The sequence below is a fragment of the Gopherus evgoodei genome, chromosome 7 (assembly GCF_007399415.2).
Source record: "Gopherus evgoodei ecotype Sinaloan lineage chromosome 7, rGopEvg1_v1.p, whole genome shotgun sequence".
Taxonomy (NCBI): domain Eukaryota; kingdom Metazoa; phylum Chordata; order Testudines; family Testudinidae; genus Gopherus; species Gopherus evgoodei.
The window spans coordinates 23,609,240-23,634,235 of record NC_044328.1 but is presented as its reverse complement, the minus strand read 5'-3'; the positions used below and the strand labels follow the sequence as shown (position 1 = coordinate 23,634,235).

The following is a 24,996-nucleotide window of genomic DNA, read 5'->3' as shown; positions in this document are numbered from 1 at the left end:
TGTGATAGGAAGAGGAAGCACAGGGGTGAATTCTTCAAATTATGCTGCATCTCTAAAAACATTAAAGCCAAATTATATTACACAATAAATATGAAATATTTGCATCATATAGTACCAAAAACTATTCACCCAATTAGACTGTTAGATTGGCTGAGGACTCAACAACTCATTTTCTGAATTTATCAAGCAGTGAAACGTCAAATCATTTCAACATGTTATCAGTTTCAAAGGTACCAGTAAGAATTTTCACACACACAATACACAGAGAGAGATCCAAAAAACTGTATTAAAAGAACGTTACTATTACAAAATCAAGCACTCAAAAGTTAGAAGATGCCAGTCTTAAGGTTGCCTGTGGAACTTTAATACTGCCTCCTTGTGCACATACACTATGAATGAGGACCTTCAGTTTAGGTTTTTACCAGTTTTGGGCAAAAATTTCCCATGTTTTACAGAAGCTATGATGCGGGTTTTACCAATTTTCACCCTTATTCTGAAAGTGCTGGAACTTTTCAGACCCACTCTGGAAAGAGAGGCAGCTCTATAATTGCCATCTCTCCTTACAGGGTGGAAAGCTGGTCAACATTCTGTGGTGGGTCACCCTCAGCACAGTGGGACTTCCCAGGCCTCAGGTTGCCACGCTTCTCTTCCCCCTTCTGGAGCAGAGAATCAGATCAGAAGTACTGTAGTAACTCAAACACTGGCATATGTACCGTTGTCAATTCTGCACTCAAACATCTAGAAAACATGACATTCAAGGCAAGACTGAAAAAATTGGGTTTGTTTAATCTGGAGAAGAGAAGACTGAGCGAGAACATGGTAACAATCTTCAAGTATGTAAAAGGTTGCTATAAAGAGGAGAGTGATATATTGTTTTCCTTATCCACTGAGGACAGGCAAGAAGTAATGGGCTTTAATTGCAGCAAGGAAGATTTAGGTTATATATCAGATAAAACTTCCTAACTGTAAGGGCAGTTAAGCACTGGAACAAAATACCTAGGACGATTGTGGAATCCCTGTCATTGGAGGTTTTAATAACAGTTTAGACAAACACCTGTCACGCATGGTCTCAATCAGCGGTTCTCAAACTGTGGGTCAGACCCCAAAGTGGGTCATGACCCATTTTAACAGGGTCATCAGGGCTGGTGTTAGACTTGCTGAGGCCCGAGCCAGAGGTCTTCAGCCTTGAGTGGCAAGGCTCAGGTTATAGGCTGAAGCCCTTGGGCTTTCGCTCCCCCCTTCTCACTCAGGGTGGCAGGACTCGTGCGGGCTCAGGCTTCGGTCCTCCGTCCTGGGGTCGTGTAGTAATTTTTGTTGTCAGAACGGGGTTGTGGTGCAATGAAGTTTGAGAACTGCTGGTCTGGATAATACTTGGTCCTGACTCAGGGAAGAGGACTGGACAAGATGATCTATCGATGTCTTTTCCAGTCATAGATGATTACTAGTTTTACAGATAACTCTCCATGCTATCAGCATTCAAAACCAATAATAATAAATTACTTTTCATGCTAAAATGAGTTGAAAATAAAAAACTGTACCCATCTACATTTCAAATTATTAGTTTTTTTAAAGTTAAAAACAGTGATATTAACACTGATATTTACCCAGAAAATTGTAACATTAATTTTTTGCAGCAATTTTCATCCATTTTTTAATTTTTTTTTAATGAACATATAAATTCCCAGAAAAAGTAAAACAAAATAAAAACTGAAAACTAAGTGCCTTAATCATTAGACAATCATTAATTACATGATCACACTTTTTCCACAGGGCCCATGTTTCCTTCGGTGTACAGAATGGATAGGGCTCTGGGAACGAATCAGGACAGTATAGTGAATAAGACTGTGTTCTGTAGGATCACTGCCGCATTTGTTGCAAAAGTTGGAAGGTGTGTGTTGAATAAACCTGTGGTGGATAAACAACAGAGAAAGAGGAAGAATGAGCTCATAGTTAAGGCAGCTGAATGCCACCCTGGAGAACTCGATTCAATTCCCACTTCTGCCAGAATTCCTACATGATGCATGGCAAGTCACTTAAACGAAAACTTCACAGGTGGCCACTGTGTCTTCCTCATTTTCTGGGTACTCAACTTGAGATATCTGAGGGTTCAATTTGCAGAAACATTCACTGCTCCTACTGACATCAATGGGAGCTCTGCTCTGAACATATGAAGTGCAATAAAATTCTAGGTACTTTGAAAAATGAGGGCCTATGGCTTATCAAATTGAGCACCTAAAGTTACTTGGAACTTGACAATTTAGGCATTGATCTCTGTACCTCAGGTTCTCCATCTGCAAAATGTGGATATGCCACCAGACCTCACAGTGTTGTAAAGATAAATCCATTAAGAATTAAGATACTACAATGAGAGCACTAGCCAATGAAGAAGTTAATTCTGTATTAAGGGAAGGGTTTGGTATGGTGTGGAGTAAATAATGCAAAGGACCACACACAATGAATGATGAGAAGAAGAAGAAATGAACAATTCCAATGAGCAACATCCATCAAGTACACTGAATGAGGCAGGGTTCTTTGGGGAAAAGAGCATATGATCATATATGCATATGCACAAGGGCCTGAATAAGATTGCACAGGCAATCTTAATTGTGACACTACCTAATCAAATGCTTAATTGACAACTTTAATGCTCTTAAGATAGGTTGTGCATAAGGTTGCGTATGTGTGCATATATTATAATGAGTGTGTATATATACACACTTGTAATGGCACACATAAAAATGCAATTTTAAAGTTAAATTCAAAACATAATTATTTGAATTTACAAAATTAATAAAATTACTATAATTTTACTTTAAGATTGTCACTTATCAATAACTGGGGTGAGACAAGAACCAAGAGGTCTTAGCCAAATTATTTCAGAAACAATACTATAATAGGAAAGCCCGTTATAACACATGATCTTAGAAGTTAGATACAGAAAACGCTTATTAAGTCATCCAAGTCCATCACCCCATCAATGCAGGATTTAACTCTACAATGCATTTTCTAGCATTTTATCCAACTGATTTTCAGAGTCCCAATCAACAAGACTTTTATCACCTCCACTAAGGCATTATTCCACATCTCACTAATAACTAGAATTGTCGACTATTAATATCTGCTTAGTCTAATTACACCCTCATATACATCACAATAAATTGTTTTTCCTTCTTTGTTTTTACACCATTCAAATATTTATAGATGTGCCCCTAAGATAGCAATACATAGTCATTTTTAAATCTTTCTCAATAAGTCAACCATGATAGACTCTGATCATTTTTGTTGCTTTTCTCCAATCTCCCTCCATTATGCCAGTATATTTCTAGCGATGTAATGCCCAGGAAGGAACAAAATATTCCAGATGCAGATGTAACACAGCCATTCAGAAAAGCAGAATTATCTCCCTTTGTCTTGGATCTTACTATTTATATGAAAAAAGATCTGCATTACTGAATAGCCCCTTAAAAAAAATTTTAGAGGCAAAAAATAATCAGATCCCTACATCATTCTAAGAAATGCTGAGCACCTGCAGCTCACATTTAAGTCAATGGTACTTGCAGGTTCTCAAAATAAAATCAGAACAGATCATAAATCACTAGGCAGAGAAGTCCTCATATTTATTTATGATCACAACTCTTTCCAACGCCAAGCATCATGATGTCACAGATAAATTACACTACGAATACTCAAGCCAAATCTTTAAACAAAAAAAAAAAAAAAAGGAAAAATATTTGGTTTGTTATCTAATATAAATCAAATATTGTAACTGTCTTTGTAGCTAGAAATATGACTACTGATGATTAATATGTACTATTTTAGGGTAACGTTCAGGGTACATTATCCAGTATAATTATTTTAATTAAATCTATTAGCATATCTTTATATAAGATTAGAAGATCTATCAGCAATACAAAATAAGCTTTGTCTTGAATAATGTATGAAGCAATTATTAATTTACATATTTCTTAATAAAATGCATATTAAACTGATTTCAGTTAGATGGCTGAACCGGAAATACACACAACTGAGAAAAACAACTTAAAATAGGAGATGTTCCTTTCTCCAAATAGTTAAGAGCCATCTACTACGGTTATTAGTTTTGTGGTCTTGGCAACAGGACTAAACATGACAAAATGGATTCAATTTAGGAACACCACCTGTTGGTCTCCCTCCACCTCCACTCAAGAAACACTGGCATTGGTGTCTAATGGCATATCTGGCATCAAATCCGGGTCACTATACCAAGGACAAAAAACTTCCTTGGGCCTAGATTGTGAAAAAGGTCACCATCCGGCTAATAATGGTCTGATCACATCCCCATCGGCCAATAAAAGAGACCTACTGGTGAACTCAGTTTTAGGTCAGACCTCAAGTGAATAACTTTGTGGCATGGAATCCCAAAAGTAAAGAAATAAGCACTATGATGTATGAGTTTGGCAATGTATTATATAACCCAATGGTTCTACATATTGGAAAGGACTTTGTATTTTTTCTGAAGAGGCTGTAGTGTAAGTGGGGACAAGACCAGAAACAGTGGCAGATTTTTTCCCCAAAATAATGAGGAGTTTAGCTGGCCATGCCAGTGGTAGGCACTTCTTCCTGATGCCCCAGTGATTTCAAGGGGGCCTTGTGGTCATCTCCATCATCTTCCAAGTCATGAAGGGGTTTCAGCATCTACTCAGGGGTGTGGCAAAAGCGGTTCCTATCCGCACAGCGGCGGGGAACATTCTGCCCACTCCACAGAGCAATAGGAACTGTAAGGAGTGCCTACTCCTGAGGGGACTCACTTTTTCCTGCTAGCAGACGTTCTCCCAAGCCAGATACAGAGATGCCTCATAATTCCCAGTGTGGGAACCATATGGAATACCTAGGATTCCTGACAAACTGCTTGCTAAGGATTCCAATTCTTCTCTTTCTTGGGGGGAATTAGCAAGGAACTCTGGGCTGAGGTTTTCTGAGAGTACAGAACAGAACCTGACCCTGTTTTCCAACAGCTCTGGGTCTTTTGTGAAATTGTCACAAAATATATGTTGCTTTAAAGATTAGAGTCAAAACCCTCCTTGGCCTTTAAGTTTTGACTGAAGAAGTGATTCAGAGTCTTAGAGAAGAGAGTAGGATAGAAAGACTTCAGATTAGGAGGTCTCCTAAAACAATCCAATTTGATCCCTGAATTCACCATCTCACAGAAAACATCCTCCACGAGCTATGAAACGGGAAGTATTTTGTTGCAGTGGAAAATAAATCATTCCAGATAAATGAACAGGCATATCAACTCTGATATCACTGCTCTACTGCCAAAATGCTTCTGAAATAAATGTAGTCCAACTTTACTAATTCTGGGTCACTGAGAATGAAAATGATGCTTAAAATTGTTGATTGGCTCTAGTTTTCAAGATATGCTATTGGGTCAGTATATATGACCCTTGACTTGGGGAGTTATAAAGGGAAGGGATCTCAATTTAACCAGAAATGATAAAATACATTTTTGACTGGGTCTATGAATAAATCTATGACTGGGTTTGGACAGTACTTGCTTTTTAGGCAAAACAATGAATGATGCAATCTGAAGTGGTATTGCATCATACATGATATGAATTGCATCATGTTATTCCTAGAAGTCATGGATTGATGCAATCATACGAAGCTTACATCACTCTTGCTGAACAAATTGCCCTATATCACTCTAGAAATCAACAGTGTCATGCTCTCTTATTGTGTCAGTGTTTAATTTTGCAAAGGGACATGTTTCTGTTTAGCCAAAGTGAGCAGAGAAGCCTCGTACTTGTGTGAACAGTGCAGATAACTTCTGCTATGCTTGTGGTGAAGTAGCTTTTGCATCACAAAAGCGCAGTATAACCACTATGATTAAGAAAGCCTATCACCTTTATTTTGGCTGCAAAATTGGAGATCAGGACAAGAGGTGGCCCCCACACATATGCTGCAACACTTGTGCAACAAATCTTCAGCAGTGGTTTGAACAGGAAAAGAAAATCTATGCCTTTTGCAGTGCCAATGATTTGGAGAGAGCCAACAGATCATACCAGCAATTGTTACTTCTGCATGGTGCCTCCAGTTGGGAAAGGCGTGTCAAAGAAGAAAAAGTGGACTGTGCATTATCCAAACATTCCATCAGCTATACGCCCAGTACCCCACGGAGAAGGACTGCCGGTTCCTGATGCATCAGAATCATTCTCACTTGAGTCAGACGAGGAAGAAGGAAGAGGATGAAAACTTCTGGTCCTGACTATAAATGTAAAGGACCCACATTTTCTCCCATCCGCCTCCTCTGAACCACACCCTCGTAACACAAGGTGAACTGAATGACCTTGTCAGGGATCTGGAACTACCCCAAGAGTAAGGCAAAGCTGTTGGGCTTCAGACTACAGCAGTGGAATCTCCTGGCAGGCTATCAGGGCAAATGGAGCCATCAATTGCTTGCAGACTATTGCTGGACAGTGACAAGAGATGCTCCATTTAATGAATTACAAAGAGACAAGCCAAGCAAGGCCTAGTAGACACGGAATAGGAACTAAACTATGTACATAATAGTTTTTTGCCTTTGTTTCATAATACATTTTATTTATAGAACCCTTTTGCTGATTTTTAAAGTGTTCCATAACCAGGACAGGTGAAATATTATCATGTAAAGCAACCATAAACACATGAAAAGACCTAGGTTTACAATTTATGATTAAAACTCTATTATCTACACAATATACATAGACATAAAATGTAAAAACTTAAATATCTTAGAAACAGTAGCCAATTAGTTGTTTTAATTGTCATATTTGAATTCAGCACATCAAAATACATAATAAATAGCACATTTTATCTCTGAAGCAGACGACTTCTCAAAATTGTAGACCAGTGTATATAGGTAATGGCATCTACCTTCTCTTTTCATAGCAGGTTGTCTAATGTGCTAATGAAGATAATGAGAACATTATCGCAGTCAGCCCTGAGTAAAGCTCCGTCCACAGGACAATCCCCAGGCTGCTCTGTTGCATCTCAATCTACTGGACCCATGTGCTTGAAGCTTCCCTTGATCTGAGCAGGCTCCAGCACTGTCTCTTTCCTTGGCCTCTCCAAAACATTTCCAGGGCACACGCTGCCAGTCTGTTTTCCCTTCACAGAAATGGGAGTAGGTGGCCCAGATGTCGAGGGCCTAGAACCTGTGCTGACCCCTCATACTCTCCAGAAACTTTAGTACACCCTTCCCAAAACTCCAACTGTGTGGACACTCCAGGCTTACAATTTAACTCTTCTGGGGCATGTAATACTGAAAGCAAACAGACAGACACACTTTGCACAGAATTCTAAAAGAAATTACTCGTTACTTAAACTGCACAAGAAATACACAGATCTGTATGAAATAAAATACATCTATACTTGTTTCCCTGCCTCAGTTTCTTCACAATGCTGGAGACTTATCTGGGGTGGCTAGGATCCTTCTCCTATAGCACATGGCTTCTTCCCCTTATCATGAAGTTTCTCTCACTCTCTAGGTCAGCTGGCTTCCTTCTTCCTCAGTTGATCCTGCAGTTAAACAGGACACCCCACCACCACCACTATGAAAGCACACCAGCTTCTTCTTATCTTTTGCACAAAGCCTACTGTGTGTCTCTTGAATGTATCTGTTCCACCAGTAATACCTGGTTTCTTTGTTCTGCGGCTAGGGATTTTCCACTCACTAAAACTGAGCACCCTCCAGGGTAGATGGAGAAAACTGGCTGTCCTGACATCAATCAACCAGTGGTTCCAAGGTCTTTAAACTCAATAGACAACCATTAAGGCTAAAAATTGACCATTATCCCTGGTCCAGTAAATATGAGATACAGCTCCTGTGACCAAATGGAAGATTCCACATACAAGGCATTCCAGGATTCCACAATTTCATATCAGCTAGAATTTATACGATGTACATAGACAGATTCCTAAAATCATCACAGAAAATATGGTCATGTCTTAACATATCTAACTCAATTTTAGAACACAATTACAAGGTTATGATGTTATATATTTTTTGCATATGCCTGGAGTTATATAACATGTCACGCTACTTTTTCACTATGGAAAGGAAAATAATTTAGTCTCAAAATGTCCCTTTGAGCCTAATACTTCTTGTTTATGGCTAGGTAGAGCTTTCTTATCATGGGGTCCACCAATCAGTCAAACCAGAATGGCTCCAAAGTAAGTTCTTTTTTGGCTCATACATTTATCTATCATGGAACTTCTAGGCTCCCAGGCAGAGGTTGGCTAGTGATCAAGTAACAATCTACATAATATAAAACCTTCCTTTAACAAGACATGCGCATGGCATCAGAATACTTGACAGTTCTAATAGTGATATTTCCACTAAAACAAACAGATTAAGCAACTAGTGACAGAGATATAGAAATATATATATATATAGAAAATCCCCTTCAGAGAAAACTGGTAGAACTGAAAGTTCAGGCAGGGACCAGCAATATTGGCCTGACCACATACCAGCTGATCCAAGATCATCCTTGTAAATTGCAATCAAAGCAGTAATCTTAAAAAGAGTATATAATGAGCGTCAACTTGCTGCCTGGCACATTTTGATAGCTGTCACTGCCCCGAAGCAAGCTACTATCAATGTTCCAGCTTTAATGAAATAGACTTTAATTTGTTCCATGGAAAACCAATGAGAAATGCACAAGGACAACCATTTCAATGACTATTAAACACAGGCACTGAGTTATTGTCTTAACATCAGGAGAAGCAAAAAGATTTAATGATTTTTCTCCTGGTGTTCTATCGTTGCTGACAAAAAATCAAAGACCATGTGGAAACCACAGTTTGGAAATTAAATAACTAAAGGACAATTAGACTGATTTCAGATCAAATAATTTAAAAAATTCCAAAGCCATCTTTTACTACGTGTTTTTTGAAGAACTAGAGGACTCTATGCTTTATATAAAGCAAACACGACTATATTAATCACTAGCGTTATTTCTCATATATTCTACAAAACAAAGAGGGAGAGTCCTTTTGGTGCATACACTACATGCACAGAAATCCACAAGAGAGAACATCATTCTCAATTCCTAGGCTGCCATTATGAAACTTGTCCCAGAGGGCTGTGGCAGATAGTGTATCTTAGCTTCCTCAGGTAAATAATCTCTCCTTTCCCTGATCACCCTAGTAGTCCTCCTTTGTACTTGTTCCAGTTTGAACTGGAAAACAGTGTCTCATACTTCCACAGTAGTAAGTGGGAACTGGTGATGGGTCCCCAAATGTTATTTCATACAAGGCTGCCCAAAACCTAGAACTGGCTGACCACTGCGTAGTTCAACATTTTCACTGTGATTTCTGTCAAATTCATCTCATATGATGCTTTCAAATCTGGGGGAAAAATAAGCTTACTTATCAGCCCTGTAATCTGAAAGTTCAAAAGATAAGCACTTCCAAGCATGGGAACTTTGAGGATTAGCAGAGACACTGAAAGGTAGAGGGGGGAGAATGAGTGGGAGTGGACTATTGGGGAGAGCAGAAGGCAGATTTAGGGGGTTTTATTGACAACTGACATTTAGAACTAATTTCATGTATATGTAAGAACATATTCATGTGAGAAATATTTATCATCTGAAAATTTCAGACTGCTGAGCTGAGTAAGCGTTCAAAGAGTTCCTCCCTCCGTTGGACCAATTTATGATCATTACTTCAACTTTGTGCCCCCAGTAGCAATGTATGGTTGCAAATAAGTGTAAAATGGTCTTAACAGTAGAAAACCAGCAGAAATCAAGAGGAAACAGTATTGACAAAAAGGACAATTAATTTGAAAAGATATGAACTTTAGTGCAAAGAGAAAGTCAAACAGAATGCACAAGAAACTAATCTTAGAATGAAATCAATTCATGTATTCTTCTGAAATGCAAATGCACAATTTTGTTTTATACTGAACTACGCACACACTGAAATACATTGATGACTTTAAGATAAGACTGATACAAAGATGGAACAACAATAAAAATATGTATCACTAGTAAGCTAGAAAGGGGTTCTAAAAACAATTCTCAACTTCAGCACTGTACTAGAATTGGGTAAATACTTCAGAACTTTATTCTAATGAAAAATATATTTGTTCAAATAAAATATTGAATCTGCATTCATTGTGTGCATGTCATTTTTGTGTTTGCTTTCCATAAATAATCTGATGAACGTATTACTGGCAGGAACATTCATGGAAAGAGAGCATTTTAAAGAGAATGATATAGAAAATGAGTTTTAAATTCAAATATCAGCTTCAGCAGCAGAAATATGGTCCAAAGAGATACGCTCATCTTACAGAATATGACCCAACTATGCAGCCTACACACTAAGTTAAAGAAACTTTTGTAAGAGGAATATTTGTCTTTTGCATTAACAAGACTGTTGTATTAAAATGAGTGTTTTATATAAGACACTGAAGGTAACTGTCCTGCTATACTCAGCGCTGCTGAAAACTCAGGTGCAGTACAATTGCAATTATGGGCCTCACATTTTAGGAAAGAGATGGACAAACTGGAGAGTCTCCAAAGAGGGCAAAAAAAGTGGTAAAAACAATTAGAAACCTGACCTATGAGGAAAGGTTAAAAAACTGTATGTAGTCTTGGGAAAAGATGACTGGGGGAAGGGAGGGAGATGGGCGATGGATCCGATAGTCTTCAAATATGTTAACAGGCTGTTTATAAAGAGGATGTTGACCAATTGTTTCTCCATGTCAGTTGAAGATAGGACAAAAAGTAATAGGCTTAATCTGCAACAAAGGAGATTAGGTTAGATATTAGGGAAATCTTTTTAACTATAAGGGCAGCTAAGCTCTGGAATTGGATCCAAGGAAGGTTGTGGAATCCCCAGACTTGGAGGTTTTTAAGAACAGGTTTGGACAAACACCGGTCAGTGATGGTCTAGGTTTACTTGGCCCTGCCTTAGCACAGGAGACTGGACCTGGTGACTTCTTGAGGTCCCTTCCGGCTCTACATTTCTACGATTCTCTGAAATTTGTCAAATAATTTCAAATAATGAACAAAATGTGATAAACTCCTAAATTGATTCCTCAGCTCTCGTCCACTTTCACCCCTTCTCTACCTACACTACACTGATGACGTCGTCATCATCTGGTCCCATGGGAAGGAGACTCTGGAAGAATTTTATCATGATTTCAACAGCTTCCACCCCACCATCACCTCAGCCTGGACCAAGCTACATGGGAGGTCCACTTCCTAAACATCACAGTACAAATAAATGATGGTCATGTTAACACCACCCTATACTGAAAATCCACCGACCACTACCTTGATGCGTCCAGCTTCCATCACAGACACCACACGATCCATCGTCTACAGCCAAGCGCTGAGGTACAACCACATTTGCTCCAACCACTCAGACAGAAACCAACACCTACAAGATCTTCATCAAGCATTCTCAAAACTATGATATCCACATGAGGAAATAAAGAAACAAATCAAGAGAGCCAGATGTGTACTCAGAAGCCTCCTGCTGCAAGATAAGCCCAAGAAAGAAACCAACAGAACTCCACTGGCCATCACATACAGTCCTCAGCTTAAACCTCTCCAACACATCATCAGCGATCTACAACCCATCCTGGACAATGATCCCTCGCTTTCACAGACCGTGGGAGGCAGGCCAGTCCTCAGCCACAGACAACCTGCCAACCTGAAGCATATTCTCACCAGTAACTGCACACCGCACCATGGTAACTCTAACTCAGGAACCAATCCATGCTACAAACCTCAGTGCCAACTCTGTACACATATCTACACCAGCAACATCATCACAGAACCTAACCAGATCAGCTACATCACCACCAGTTCATTCACCTGCACATCCACCAATGTTATATACACCATCATGTGCCAGCAATGCCCCTCTGCTATGTACATCGGCCAAACTGGACAGTCCCCATTTAAAAGGATAAATGGACACAAGGCAGATATGAGGAATGACAATATACAAAAACCTGTAGGAGAACACTTCCACCTTCTTGGCCACACAATAGCAGATTTTAAGGTAGCCATCCTACATTAAAAAAACTTCAGGATCAGACTTCAAATTTTACACCATCAGCTCAGGATTAAACAAAGACTGTGAATGGCTAGTCAACTACAAAAACTCTTCCTTTGGTGTTCACACCTCAACTGCTAGAAGAGGGCCTCATCCTCCCTGATCGAACTAACCTCCTTATCTCCAGACTGATTCTGACCTGCATATTTATACCTGCCTCTGGAAATTTCTATTACATGCATCTGACAAAGTGGGTATGCACCCATGAAAGCTTATGCTCCAATACATCTGTTAGTCTATAAGGTGCCACAGGACTCTTCGTTGTTTTTAACAGAGAGGAAGGACACTGTTAAATAATTTAGCTGCTAACTAGAAATTGTACTGTCTTCTCTGAACAGTGTCAACTGAACTTGTACAACTCTTATGTGTCAATGAAACCGTGAAGAGTTTGCAGCTATTCCCTAGTTTTAATTATCTCAGGATGTCAATCCTTTATAACAAGATCACTGAACAATGCTCACTATCTAGAAAAATACTAGTGTTACATTCAAGCTATGTAGCGAATAGAAACAGAACCAAGACTGAAATCATAAAGAGAAGAATTAACCATTATTAGTTTTCCATTAACGTACAGCTGGAATTTAAAACTAAGCCACACAATGGAATTAGTAAATATTTTGACTTTTCCATGACATTTTAGGATTAACATTTAGGTTTTTAAATTTAGATATCAAATATTTTGACAACCTCTAATATTCCCTCATTTAAATGACATACAAACCCTTTCAGCTGCCTCTTATATTGTTCTTCTGCAGATTTTTGTAGGATTAGTTTAAATCCTTTAACCAGTAATAATAGAGATCCTCTGTTATTTTAAAGTATAAGCTCTTTAGAGAAAAAAAAACTCTCTTCTCTGTACTGTGACTTGTGCATTACATCTCTAGAAAAAAATAATATAAAAAATTAACAATAAAGTAATAAATTCCGACTGAGCATGAGGGATGATCATGTCCTGTTATAATCCAGTGGCATCAACAGCAATTCAAAATAATCCCTTGGGGGGTCTGCAATGGGATGTTAATGTCCTAATGTGAATAGCAATGTTTCATCTTCCTAGTTTATCGAAAGAGGTGAGCAGGCAGCATTGCAGGCATTAAGTAAAACTTTCCGAAGCGCTTAAGAGATTTAGGAGAGTAATCTAATTCACCTTCACTAGTACCTAATTCCTAAATCACTTGGATGCTTTTGAAAATTTTCAGCAAGAGTTAACTCTCAAATCTACTCCATTACCAACCAAACCCTTTTCCCACTCTCACCTAGATCAGCAGTTCTCAACCAGGGGTCCGAGGCCCCTTGGGGGAGCCCCAAGCAGGTTTCAGGGGGGTCCACCAAATAGGGCCAGCAATAGACTCACTGAAGTCCAGGGCAGAAAGCCAAAGCCCCACCACCCCGAGCTCTGCCAACCAGCCCTCAAGCTGAAGCCTGAGCAGCACAGCTTTGCGGGGCCCCCTGTGGCGTAGAGCCATTGGAAGTTGCTCTGCTTGTTACCCCCTAATGCCAGCCTGGCTTTTATATGCATATAAAACAGTTGTTGAGGCACATATGGGCCGTGCAGTATGACACTTTCTAATGGAAGATTCAGAGGTCACTAGATAACAGAGTCAAAACTGAATAAAGGAAGATGATTATTATAAGTTAAACGGGACCTAATACAAGATTTCCACTGACTTCAATGGATTTAAGCATATGCTTAATGGCATACTCATATGCTTACAAATTAAGCACACAGAATCACAGAATATCAGGGTTGGAAGGGACCTCAGGAGATCATCTAGTCCAATACTCTGCTTACAGCAGGACTAATCCCCAACCAAATCATCCCAGCCAGGGCTTTGTCAAGCTTGACCTTAAAAACTCTAAGGAAGAAGATTCCACCACCTCCCTAGGTAACCCATTCCAGTGCTTCACCACCCTCCTAGTGATTTTTTTTTCCCCTAATATCCAACCTAAATCTCCCCGACTGCAACTTGAGACCATTACTCCTTGTTCTGTCATCTGCTACCACTGAGAACAGCCAAGCTCCATCCTCTTTGGAAACCTCTTTCAGGTAGTTGAAAGCTGCTACCAAATCTCCCCTCATTCTTCTCTTCTGCACACTAAATCCCAGTTCCCTCAGCTTCTCCTCATAAGTCATGAGCTCCAGCCCCCTATCATTTTTGTTGCCCTCCACTGGACTCTCTCCACTTTTTTCACATCCTTCTTGTAGTGTGGGGCCCAAAACTGGACACAGTACTCCAGATGAGGCCTCATCAATGCCGAATAGAGGGGAATGATCACGTCCTTTGATCTGCTGGCAATGCTCCTACTTATACAGCCCAAAATGCCATTAGTCTTCCTGGCAACAAGGGCATAATGTTGACTCATATCCAGCTTATCCACTTTAACGCCTAGGCCCTTTTCTGCAGAATTGCTGCCTTGCCACCCTAGTCTGTAGCAGTGCATGGGATTCTTCAATCCTAAGTGCAGGACTCTGCACTTGTTCTTACATGTGTAAGTACTTTGCTGGGTAGGGCTATAACTGCTGCCATTACAAAATCATTGTTGTATCTTCATTTGCTTATCTTTCAGTAGCAATGAATGTTGCAGTATATGTTTAGTAACAATATAATTAAAAACAGGTTGTGCCATCATGATATATCATGGGAAAAGGGGTAAATTCATATAATTCAAGAAAAAAAATTCTGGAATTCAGTTTGAATTAGCATTTCACACTGCAGCAGCATGATAACTAAAACAATCTGTGGATCAGATTTGATGATTACATCGAAAAAATCTGTTTTAACCGTATTTTAATGCATCTACAGAAAACAAAATTAACCATATCAACTTTGTTAAACAGGTTAATAAATTTAGACACTAAAGCCTTTAAGTTTAATTTTAAGAAAATTGCACAAAACAAATTTGTAATATCAAGACAAATCCCAACTGATTCAGTTACAGTACTGCCAACGTCAAAAGATCAAAAACCTTCAAAAATTCACGATATTAGCCCCTCTCCCAAAAATCATTTTTTTTTTTAAAGTCAAACCATATTTTTAATCTGCCAGTCTGTGAGAGATAATTTCAGATTGAAAGGTCAATTTTTAATGCACACAGAAATTCACACCTGTCCCTGGCTGCTCAGATAGCAACTTCATTTACCATCTCCTCACCCCTAAAATACAGGAATTGCCATCTAATTTAATATATTGTCCTCTCCCAACTACAATATTTCTTTATCTCCTGCTGCCCAGGACTTCTTTACCCGGGATCCAACCGCACCATTTCCTCAACTCCCCACTCCCTCGCCTCTTGCTACCCTGTCCCAGGGCTTCTCTTCCGTCTGGGTCCCAGCAACACCACTAACTGAACTCTCCCCACCCAGGGACCCTCTCTGTCTGCTCTGATACCATATATGAGGGCATGTGAGACTAATCACACAGACCTCTGCCTAGCCCTGGAGGAGCTTCTTGCATCATGACAGCTCATCCTGCAGGCACCAAAATCCCATGTCTCACAATCAATTCATGAGAGCTAGCAACAATGTATAGTGCCTTACCCTGGCTGCTCAGGGGGGCTCTCCTTCTCCATCACCACCTCCAAGCTGAGGGAGCTGCCCCCCATCACTGTCCTCTGATCCCCCCCACCCTTCTACTTGCCCCCATGTACTCTTATACCTCATTCCACTGCAACCTCTAAATCTGCCTTCTGCTCTCCCCATGCTCCACTCATACTCATTCTCCCCCCTCTACACCTTTCAGTGTCTCTGCTAATCCTCACAGTTCCCATATTCTGGCCAATTCCAGAATCACAAAGTGGCAACCATTTTGCCTGTATACATGGCTTCAGAGTCACTGAGAACAGTGGAAGGTGGCAGCCAACTCTACTAAGGCCAGCCTCATTTCCACAGGCAGACAGATCGTAGGGAAATGGCAGCCATCTTGCTGGCTTCAGCCCCACTGACAGTAGAAGGCCATTCATCACATTTTTATGAGACAGGTAAAAAACACCCCAGAAAAATCACTAGAGCTGTGATAAAAATCTCAAGTGTTGGCAATACAACATTATGAGTAAGATTATGTATCAAATCAAATTAAAAGGATAATATGGTTAGGCAAGATAGCCACAGAAAAGTGAATCTAAATTAGAGTAACTTAAATGGGATTTTTTCTTAAACTATATAAATACTAACTAACTTTTACTCTGTTAAAAAGGTGCAGCTGAAAATAGATCCCAACAATACCAGAAATAACATTACAATCTAAATTATTCCCAGATGCTGAACTAAAGAGTGCAAGGACATTAATTTCATAAAACACTAAATAGTCTTCAGATACTGATACAACATCAGGAACAACTCCAAACAATTCATCAGTTTATTAAATTCTTAAAATTAACATTTTTAATTAGAATTACTACACACTTGTGCAGCACTGGGCCAAGGTTCAGATCCCTGTCCTCATAAATCACAAAAACTACAGGTTTTAATTAGTCTAAAGAAAAGACCTATTTCCATATCAAAAAAACCTAAACACATATGAAAAAGAGGACTAGGAAGCACAAAAATGAAATGCTTCAATTCCAGAATTTTTAACACTGATAGAATATTACCATAATCATTAAGTGATCTCATTAGGAAGTAAGCACTGGCATACAGAATTAGAAATACAGATCGCTGATATATTTGCACTATTACTGTACACTGATTTAATTTGGATAATTTCAAACAATTACATTGTGATAAATGATTATTTTATACCACACAGGAAATAGGTGAGTACTTCACAGAAAATGAAGTCCCTACCCTAAATTGCTTGCAAGCTACATTTTAGACATAATACAACAAATGAGGGAGAAAAAGTAGCAGAGAGGGGATGGGGTAGGAAATGACAAGAACAGAAATATGTCTATATGATTGTTCTGTTTAAAGCATTTGCACAACTTGGTAGTTCTGCAAAGTGTATCACAGATGTGAAATTTTTAAGGAGATGTGATTAATGACTGATCCACGGTCAATGAAACTAGCGGGCTTTTCATCAGACTGTAAACAAAGACGAAGAAGAGGAATTCCTTCTTCTGAATGAACAAACTGATGACATTACCTTGTTGAAGCACCTGTAAACTATGGCAAAAGGTCATTAACTATACCAGGAAAAAAGACAATTAAATGAAAACAATATGGTCCAAAAAAGTCCATTCTTTGCTTTAAATAGTTTTAATTAACCAGGAATTCATAGTCACGGTTCTTAGCACATGCAATATGCAGGCTGAATTTCTTATATTGTATAGTTGCAAGAGGAAATTGCAGGTTATTTCTACAATCATCACAAACATCTCTGCACGTCATCCTTTGAGGCCTTTTAAGGCATTTAAAAATAAAATCATTTGAATAATCATTAAATCATTTCTCCAAACATTTTAAAAATTTACAAGATTTTGATAATACTGAACAATTATTTCAGTGGTAGCCTACCTGAAACTATTAGAGGCAAAGACAGCACTAGTCTTAATTTTTAAATTTCCATGATGAAAGAAAGCGCTAGCCTCTTAATTTTTAAGTTTCCTATTTCAGTCCCTTCCACATTAGAAAACTGTGTTTATTATGAAAATTGCCATATTTGATGGTTAGAAACTATTTAGAATTACTGGGAATTTTTCTGCCAATAACCTAGTGTGACAGAATATACTCCTCTATTTATACTCTACACAGTATTGTATTAATCTTTGTGCAATGTATGCTTTACAAGGTATCATCTGAAAACAAAATTTGCTGCTCAGTACCGTCCTGATAAAATATGTGAAGGGGAATCTTACATTCCAAACCCCACAGCCCTGACCAAGCAGAAGTTGGCAATCAGATCTGTCCTAAACAATGGAACGTGTGCTTGCCTTAATTTGCATTTAAGCAGTAAACAGAGTCATCAAGTGGAAAGGAAAACAAAGGAAGCTCAAACAGGTAGAAAAAGACAGCAGGGAAGATCCTTCCATGCAGACTCTTTGTCTCCTAGTTCCCAGCTGGAAATAGTTTTTCAAGAGGGGGATAAACTATAAAAAGAAGGAGCAGACACCCTCTCTCTCCCTGCATTGCATCTAACATGACAAAGGAAAAGAGCCACTGGACTCTCAGGGCGGTCCTGACCTGAATAGTTTGGTCAGTAAACTTGCTGGAAGTTGTGGTGAGAAATTTCGCTTGAATCTAATATAGTTTGTTAAGTTAGGCATTATAAGCATTTTATCTTTATTTTTCTTGTAGACATTTCTGACTTTTACACCTCATTACCTGTATTCACTTAAAATCTCTCTCTTTGTAGTTAATAAATTTGTTTAACTGTTTACCTAATCCAGTGTGTTTAAGTTGAAGTGTCCTTGCAACTCTATTTAAGATAATAAACTGGCATACTATTCTCTTAGAGGAACAATAGACTTAATATATTTGTACTGTCCAGGAGAGAGCTGTACAGTAGAGGACAAAAATTTCCGGGGTAAGATCTGGGATTGGTGGTAAATTGGAGTCATCCTGCTATATAACGAAGGTTGGTGACAGTCCCAGTGTAACTGTCAGGCTACACTTACACACAGACACTCAGGGTACGGCTTATGTGCTGGAAGGCTGTTTATGAGCAGTCCAGGAGTGAGCTACTTCAGCAAAGCATTGTAAGGTACCCAGGGTTGCAGGGCAGGGGTGACACAGCCCCCCACTAGTTTGGGTTATGCCCTGGTATGTCACACCTAGTCATTACTGGTTGGCCTACATTTTGCATAAGTCACTTCAAAAGACAGGCCCTGAGGAGGAATTTGGCTGGTTATGACTCCTCTAAACACAATGTAGTTAAACCTCCTTGAAAACTCAGACATAAAATATGTTTGAAGAAAACTGGTTGCAATTAAGCAAATTTATAATTGTAGTTGTTTGTCCTTCCATAGGGACATCTGACTTATTTTGCCAACTGAAAAAGAATTCTCATCAGATTTTATATATATAAAAATAAATTATATATTTCAGTACTACAATCTTAGCTCATACACCACAGTAAGTACTACCTCTTTCATCAGTAACCTAAAAACAATCCCTGCATTTATTTGTATTGATAAGATGATCACTTTAAGATGCGGAGTAGGCACAACTCCCATCTACGTAACTGAAAATCAGGCCTACTATGTTGATGGTGGTTTTTTTGAGAGCAGTGTGATATTTACAAGAAGATCGACTTTAACTATTAAGTTCTATAGGTGCTCAGCTTTTGTTTAAGGACATGCAATTGTCATTTAGCCACCTAAAATAAGATACAGGATGTTCCAGTGGCTACGGTACTAGCCTAGATCCTGGGAGACCCAGGCTGAATCCCCTATTACATCACAGACTTCCTGTGAGACTTCGGGCAAGTCACTTAGCATCTCTGCACTTCAGCTCCCCATTTGTTAAAAATGGAGATAAATGGGACTTCCCTACCTCACAGAAGCGTTGAGAGGATAAGTACACACAGATTGTCAGAGGCTCAGATACTAAAGTGATGGGGATCAGATTAGTATCTTGGATGGATGTTTCACTTTGAGCTGGTGCCCTTTAGCATGCCCTTCTCTCGTGGTGTTTCCCTTAGCATTCCTGTAGCAGCACAACCTTCCCTGGTGCCGCCTCTCCTTCTATGTACTGTCTTAAGAGATTTGTATAGGTTCCAGACTCCTCTCACTGACAGCATACTTTCCTAAAGTTCACTACTTCTATCAGGCTCCCCTCTTCCCTCTATCATTGAGTGATGCCACCTGGACCACAGCATAGTTCTAATCCTGATTTAGATGAATATTTTCTATATCTTGCTTCCTTGCATACTCAGCCCCGGAAAGACCTTGAGTTTTTCCTTTCTCCTTGTGACAGTTTACTTTGTCACAACCAGCATTAATCTTCTGTAAATATTCTATCACCAGTCCCCAAAGCAATCTAGACCACCTTGGTAAATGACCTTTTCAACATAATAAATCACCAAATGTAACAAGGTGTGAATACAAAACCTTAACAATAAAGTAGAACTGAAGCATGTTTTGTATTTGTATTAGTGCAATAATTATCTTTTTCTTTAAAATAATATAATGAAACGATGTCCTACTCAGCGGATTTATCATAAATTGTTTGTAAACAAGTCACTTGATTTCCATGATTTTGACAAGTCTAGAGTGCTTATTGCTGTTTCCAGATTTGGGGAATGTACAAGACACAGAGGACATTCCACCATGAAAATGTTATGCTGAAACATTTAACAAATGAATTAACAAACTAATATTCTATCATATTAGCGTAAAGCTACAATAAAGGACACATAAATGTTAGAGAATTATGTTGCATCATGGCACCCTTCTGTCTCTTGATATTAGACTAATATTAAACCGCAAAGCCAATGTCTATAATGCACAAGCACTTCTTTACCATATTAAAGCAAACAAAAAACGAGATGGAATATCCCCACTAAGTGGTTTAAAACCACTTCTGACAGCTTTTAAATAATGCAGTACATGAAAGATGGGGACTTTATTTTATTTTATTTTTGCTCATAATGCAGGCCTCTTGTGAAGACCAAACCATCCTTTCGGAAATACAAAAATGGGACTTAAGAATAAGAGTCAAAAAAGAGTCAGTAGCAAACCATTAAAAAGAACAGGAGTATTTGTGGCACCTTAGAGACTAACAAATGTATTTCAGCGTAAGCTTTCATGAGCTACAGCTCACTTTTTCAGATGCATAGAATGGAACATACAAACAGGAGATATTTACACATACAGAGAACATAAAAAGGTGGAAGTATGCATACCAACAACCACTGTAAAGACAAAATGATAATTCTATGTAAACAAAAACAAAATCTTATAACAGAAATAAATCTCAATTTCCAATCCATTCTTAGATTTATCCAAAAAGGAACAGCAAAAGCAAAAAACCCAAATACCTGTAAAAGCAGCTGTTTTTAAAAGGGGATTCAACTTACTGTTTTGAACAAACAGTTTGATGTTTCAGCAAATACTAAGTGTATTTTGCATAAATACAAGAGAAAAAACACAGTTTAATCTGTATAGGATTAACAAAAACCAGTTTGGTATCCTATAGAACGAAACACCTAATTTAACGTGTGTCTGTTTTCTAAATGATTCATTTGAAACTGCATCTCTAGTTGTGTAGTCAAGAAATTGAGTATATTGTTACTGAACATCCAGCATGTACAATTATGAAAGCTATTCATATGATGAAGTAGTAAAGCTGCTTTTACTAGATTTATTCATAATGTGATTTCAAGGTTACTTCTATCTCCCATGTATTCAACAGAAAATACAATACAGCTACATGAGTATTACCTTTGGCTGTGATCCTGTCAAACCCACAAGTTTAGCAAGATCAGGTCTACTCAGCATTTGTACACTATCACACAAGACAACTACGTGATGCAGTGGCTCAAAACTATAGCATTCAGATTTTCTGTCTCCCACCTTAAAACTAAAGAAAATGTTTTTTGTGGGATGAACCATAGTTTTTAATTTACCATAGTATTAAAGGAAGCTAACATGAAAGTGCAAAAGGAAACCTCAAAATTCCCTGTCACAGATCCACAGAAAATATATGGAGAGAAATTAACTTTTTTCAGGCAATGGATTGCAAAACAATCTCTGATGTGCGTTAACAAAGTGACTGCATCTAAATATAATTGTATTATGCTACCTCAGGAAATCAAGGTTACATCACTTAACATTATTTGGTGCCTAAGAGAAAGCATTTTCACTCATTCTTATTAGTTATATTTAGTTAAATCAAACCAAAGTTTTCAAATATATCCTATGAAGTCAATAGTGGTAAACTCAATTAATCAGTCTTGATCAGAATTATCAATAATATGCATTAATTGTTAAAAATAAAAATTTAAAAATATATGCAGCTTGAAAAATCCCTTTTTGTAAAATTAACTCCAAAGAGTTCCAGAAAGGTAACAACAACAAAATATCCACCCATGAGCTCTCATGAAATATCTTTCTCAAGTAAATTTTTTGTATCAACAAATAAAAAAGTTAATTTAAAATATTCTGGGCCAGATCCTTGGCCCAGAACGATATAAATTGGCAAGCCTGTGTAGCCTATAGGATTATTTTTCTAGCTATTATATCATACTAATCCAGCCAGCAGTAGCAATTAATAGGTTTCTTTTTCTGAAATTAATCCATTTTATTCTTATATTTTACTAGTATTAATTCCTTAGAATTTAGGATGTGTTTCCTAATAATAAGTTTTGCTGAAATGCAAGAAGCCTACCAGCCTGTAAGATCCAGTAAGATCAAATATGGATTGCTGTGTGACAGGGATGTCTCGGCCATGCCCATTTCTCTCTGTAAAACTCATAGTGTCAGCCCCTGGTAGCATGTCAGGTGCACCATGGCTGACATTAGAGCAGCAGTCACTTCAGTTACTAAGGCTATGTCTACACAACAGCTGCACCACTGTAAGGTCTCCCATGTAGCCGCTCTAGGCCAACAGGAAAGAGCTCTCCTGCCGGCATAATTAAACCACGCCCAACAAGCAGAGAGCTCTCCCATCTGCATAATTAAACTACCTCCAACAAGTGGCATTAGCTATCTTGGCAGGAGAGCATCTCCCGCTGACATAGCACTGTCCACACTGGCACTTTCAGACCCCTGACCGACAAAAGTTTTACTAACAAAAGTGCCAGTGTAGATATAGCGTGCACTACAGCAGGGGTCTCAAACTGCCGGCCCGCGAGCCTCCCCAATGCGGCCTGGGGGGCTCCAGCAGTTTGGGGGCCAGGTCTCTCCCTTGGCCCCACCTGCTACCCCGAGCGCTTCCCCCTCAAGGGCCCCGACAGCGCAGCGGAGCTGAGCCGCATCTGCCCGCTCACTCCAGTGGTTGTAGGCCCCTCCCGGTGGCCAGGGGCAGGGCTGTGCCTCCGCATGCTGTCCCCGCGCCGAGTGCCCCTGCGGCCAATGGGACGCTGCACACAGAGGCCCCACAGCCCGCCCCACCTTGGAGCCCAAGGTAAGTGCTGAAACGCCCCCCTTCCCAGAGCCTGCACCCCCACCCCCTCCCCATGTACCCCTCCTGCCCCAAACTCCCTCCCAGAGCCTGCACTCCCATCCCCTCTCCACATAACCCCTCCCACCCCCAAACTTCCTCCCACAGCCTGTGCCCGTCCTCACACCCCCAGCCCCCAAACTCTCTCCAGAGCCTGCGCCCCCTCCCCACACAGCCCCCAAAATCCCTCCCAGAGCCTGCACCCTCTTCCCTTTCCCATACATCCCCTCCCAGCCCCAAACTCCCTCCCAGAGCCTGCACCCCCTCCACACCCCACAGCCCCCAAACTCCCTCCCAGAGCCTGCACCCCTTCCCACACACACACCCTCCCACTCCCAAACTCCCCGCACCCAGAGCCTGCACCACATCCCCACACATCCCCTGGCCCCAGACCTCCCAGAGCCTGCACTCCCTTCCCACACACACCACAGCCCCCAAACTCCATCCCAGACCCTGCATCCCAGACCCCCTCCCACACTCAAACTCCCTCCCAGAGCCCAAACTCACACCCCTTCTGCACCCAAATTCCTCCCAGAGCCTGCACCCCAATCCCCTACCCCAGACCGCCTCCCCGACCCAAACTCCGTCCCAGAGCCTTAGGCAGATGGAGTGGGGCAGTTTTTTGAGGGGCAGGTCTGGGTGGCATAAGTGACACTGGCCCACTGCGAGGATTTGAGGACTGGCACTGGCCCTGAGGTAAATTGAGTTTGAGACCCTGCTCTACAGCTTTAACACTTGGTGGGTCCCAATGTGCAATCCCCACCTTCCTGCAACACCATGCTCCTCCAGAGCCCTAGATACTCTTTTTCTCACTCCTCCCAACTATCACGGAATCTTTCACTGGCGACCCATCCACATATGATAAGAGGAAAAGAGCAGCAACAAAATCACCTGTTGCAAATTCAGCACACTATCCTCTGTTGAGCATCACTGTTCATCACAATGTAACAAAGTTATTTTATTAAGTACTCTTTTGGAGATCAGGATGAGACCTACATAAGGGCACATGATCCCACAGCTGCCTACTGTGGGGTTCTTACACCCTCCCATGGGGCATATATGCGGCACTAGTATAAGATGGGTCTTGCATACATACATCAGGTTTGTTTAAGTATATAGCTAGACAAACCTTTTACTAGAATGAATTAAGTATTAACTATGTTCAAAGTAAAATACACTATTGGCACACTATATAATTTCATGCTGTATCAACTGCATAATTATTGCTTCTCAATGCAATGAAAATATATTGAAGTCATGCTATCAAAGTATACAAATGCAAAGCCAAGACATTTTTCTTTGAAACACCTACCTTCACCATCACAGTTTGATCAGAGACACTACTCATCATCTCATTGATAGACTTAAATAGCTGAAGCAAGGATTCCATGAAGTCTGCTTCTCCTTTGTTTTCATAAAGTCTGAGAAACAAATAATTGCTTGTGTAATATAAGCATAAGCCATAAAAAAAACCTGGAAATACTGTATAAAGCAATGGAAACTGTTCCCAAAGCAGTCATTTTTTGTTCAAATGACAACTGACAATGCCATGTATTACTCAAGACATTTAAAATAAAAGGGTTTCTTAAATTCCAACTTTTATCAATCAAGCAGAAGTGTTTTTCCACAGAATGGTATAGAACAAAGCGTTAACCAAAGGAAGTTCATTGAAGTCACCAACCTAAAATGGATTATTACTAATTTAAAGCTTCCCCTGGTAAAACATCAAATAGTGGATTTTAACACTGAATCCTAAATCACTGAGACACAATCAATCCATCTCATTATCACCGAACTCCACAAAACTGCAAAATAATGAGCTAGATTCACTCCTTCACTCAGGACAGGAGTAAGCAAGGAGGTGGGAAGAG

At 39.6% G+C, this 24,996-nt stretch overlaps 1 protein-coding gene across 1 annotated transcript in view; it reads right to left on the bottom strand.

Annotated features, from left to right (window-relative positions):
* DOCK1 (dedicator of cytokinesis 1) overlaps positions 1-24,996 on the bottom strand; it is a 541,297-nt gene that overhangs the window by 402,248 nt on the left and 114,053 nt on the right. Inside the window, 1 exon segment of the mRNA XM_030568323.1 lies at positions 24,438-24,546. Within this exon segment, the coding sequence (XP_030424183.1) occupies positions 24,438-24,546 (109 nt within the window).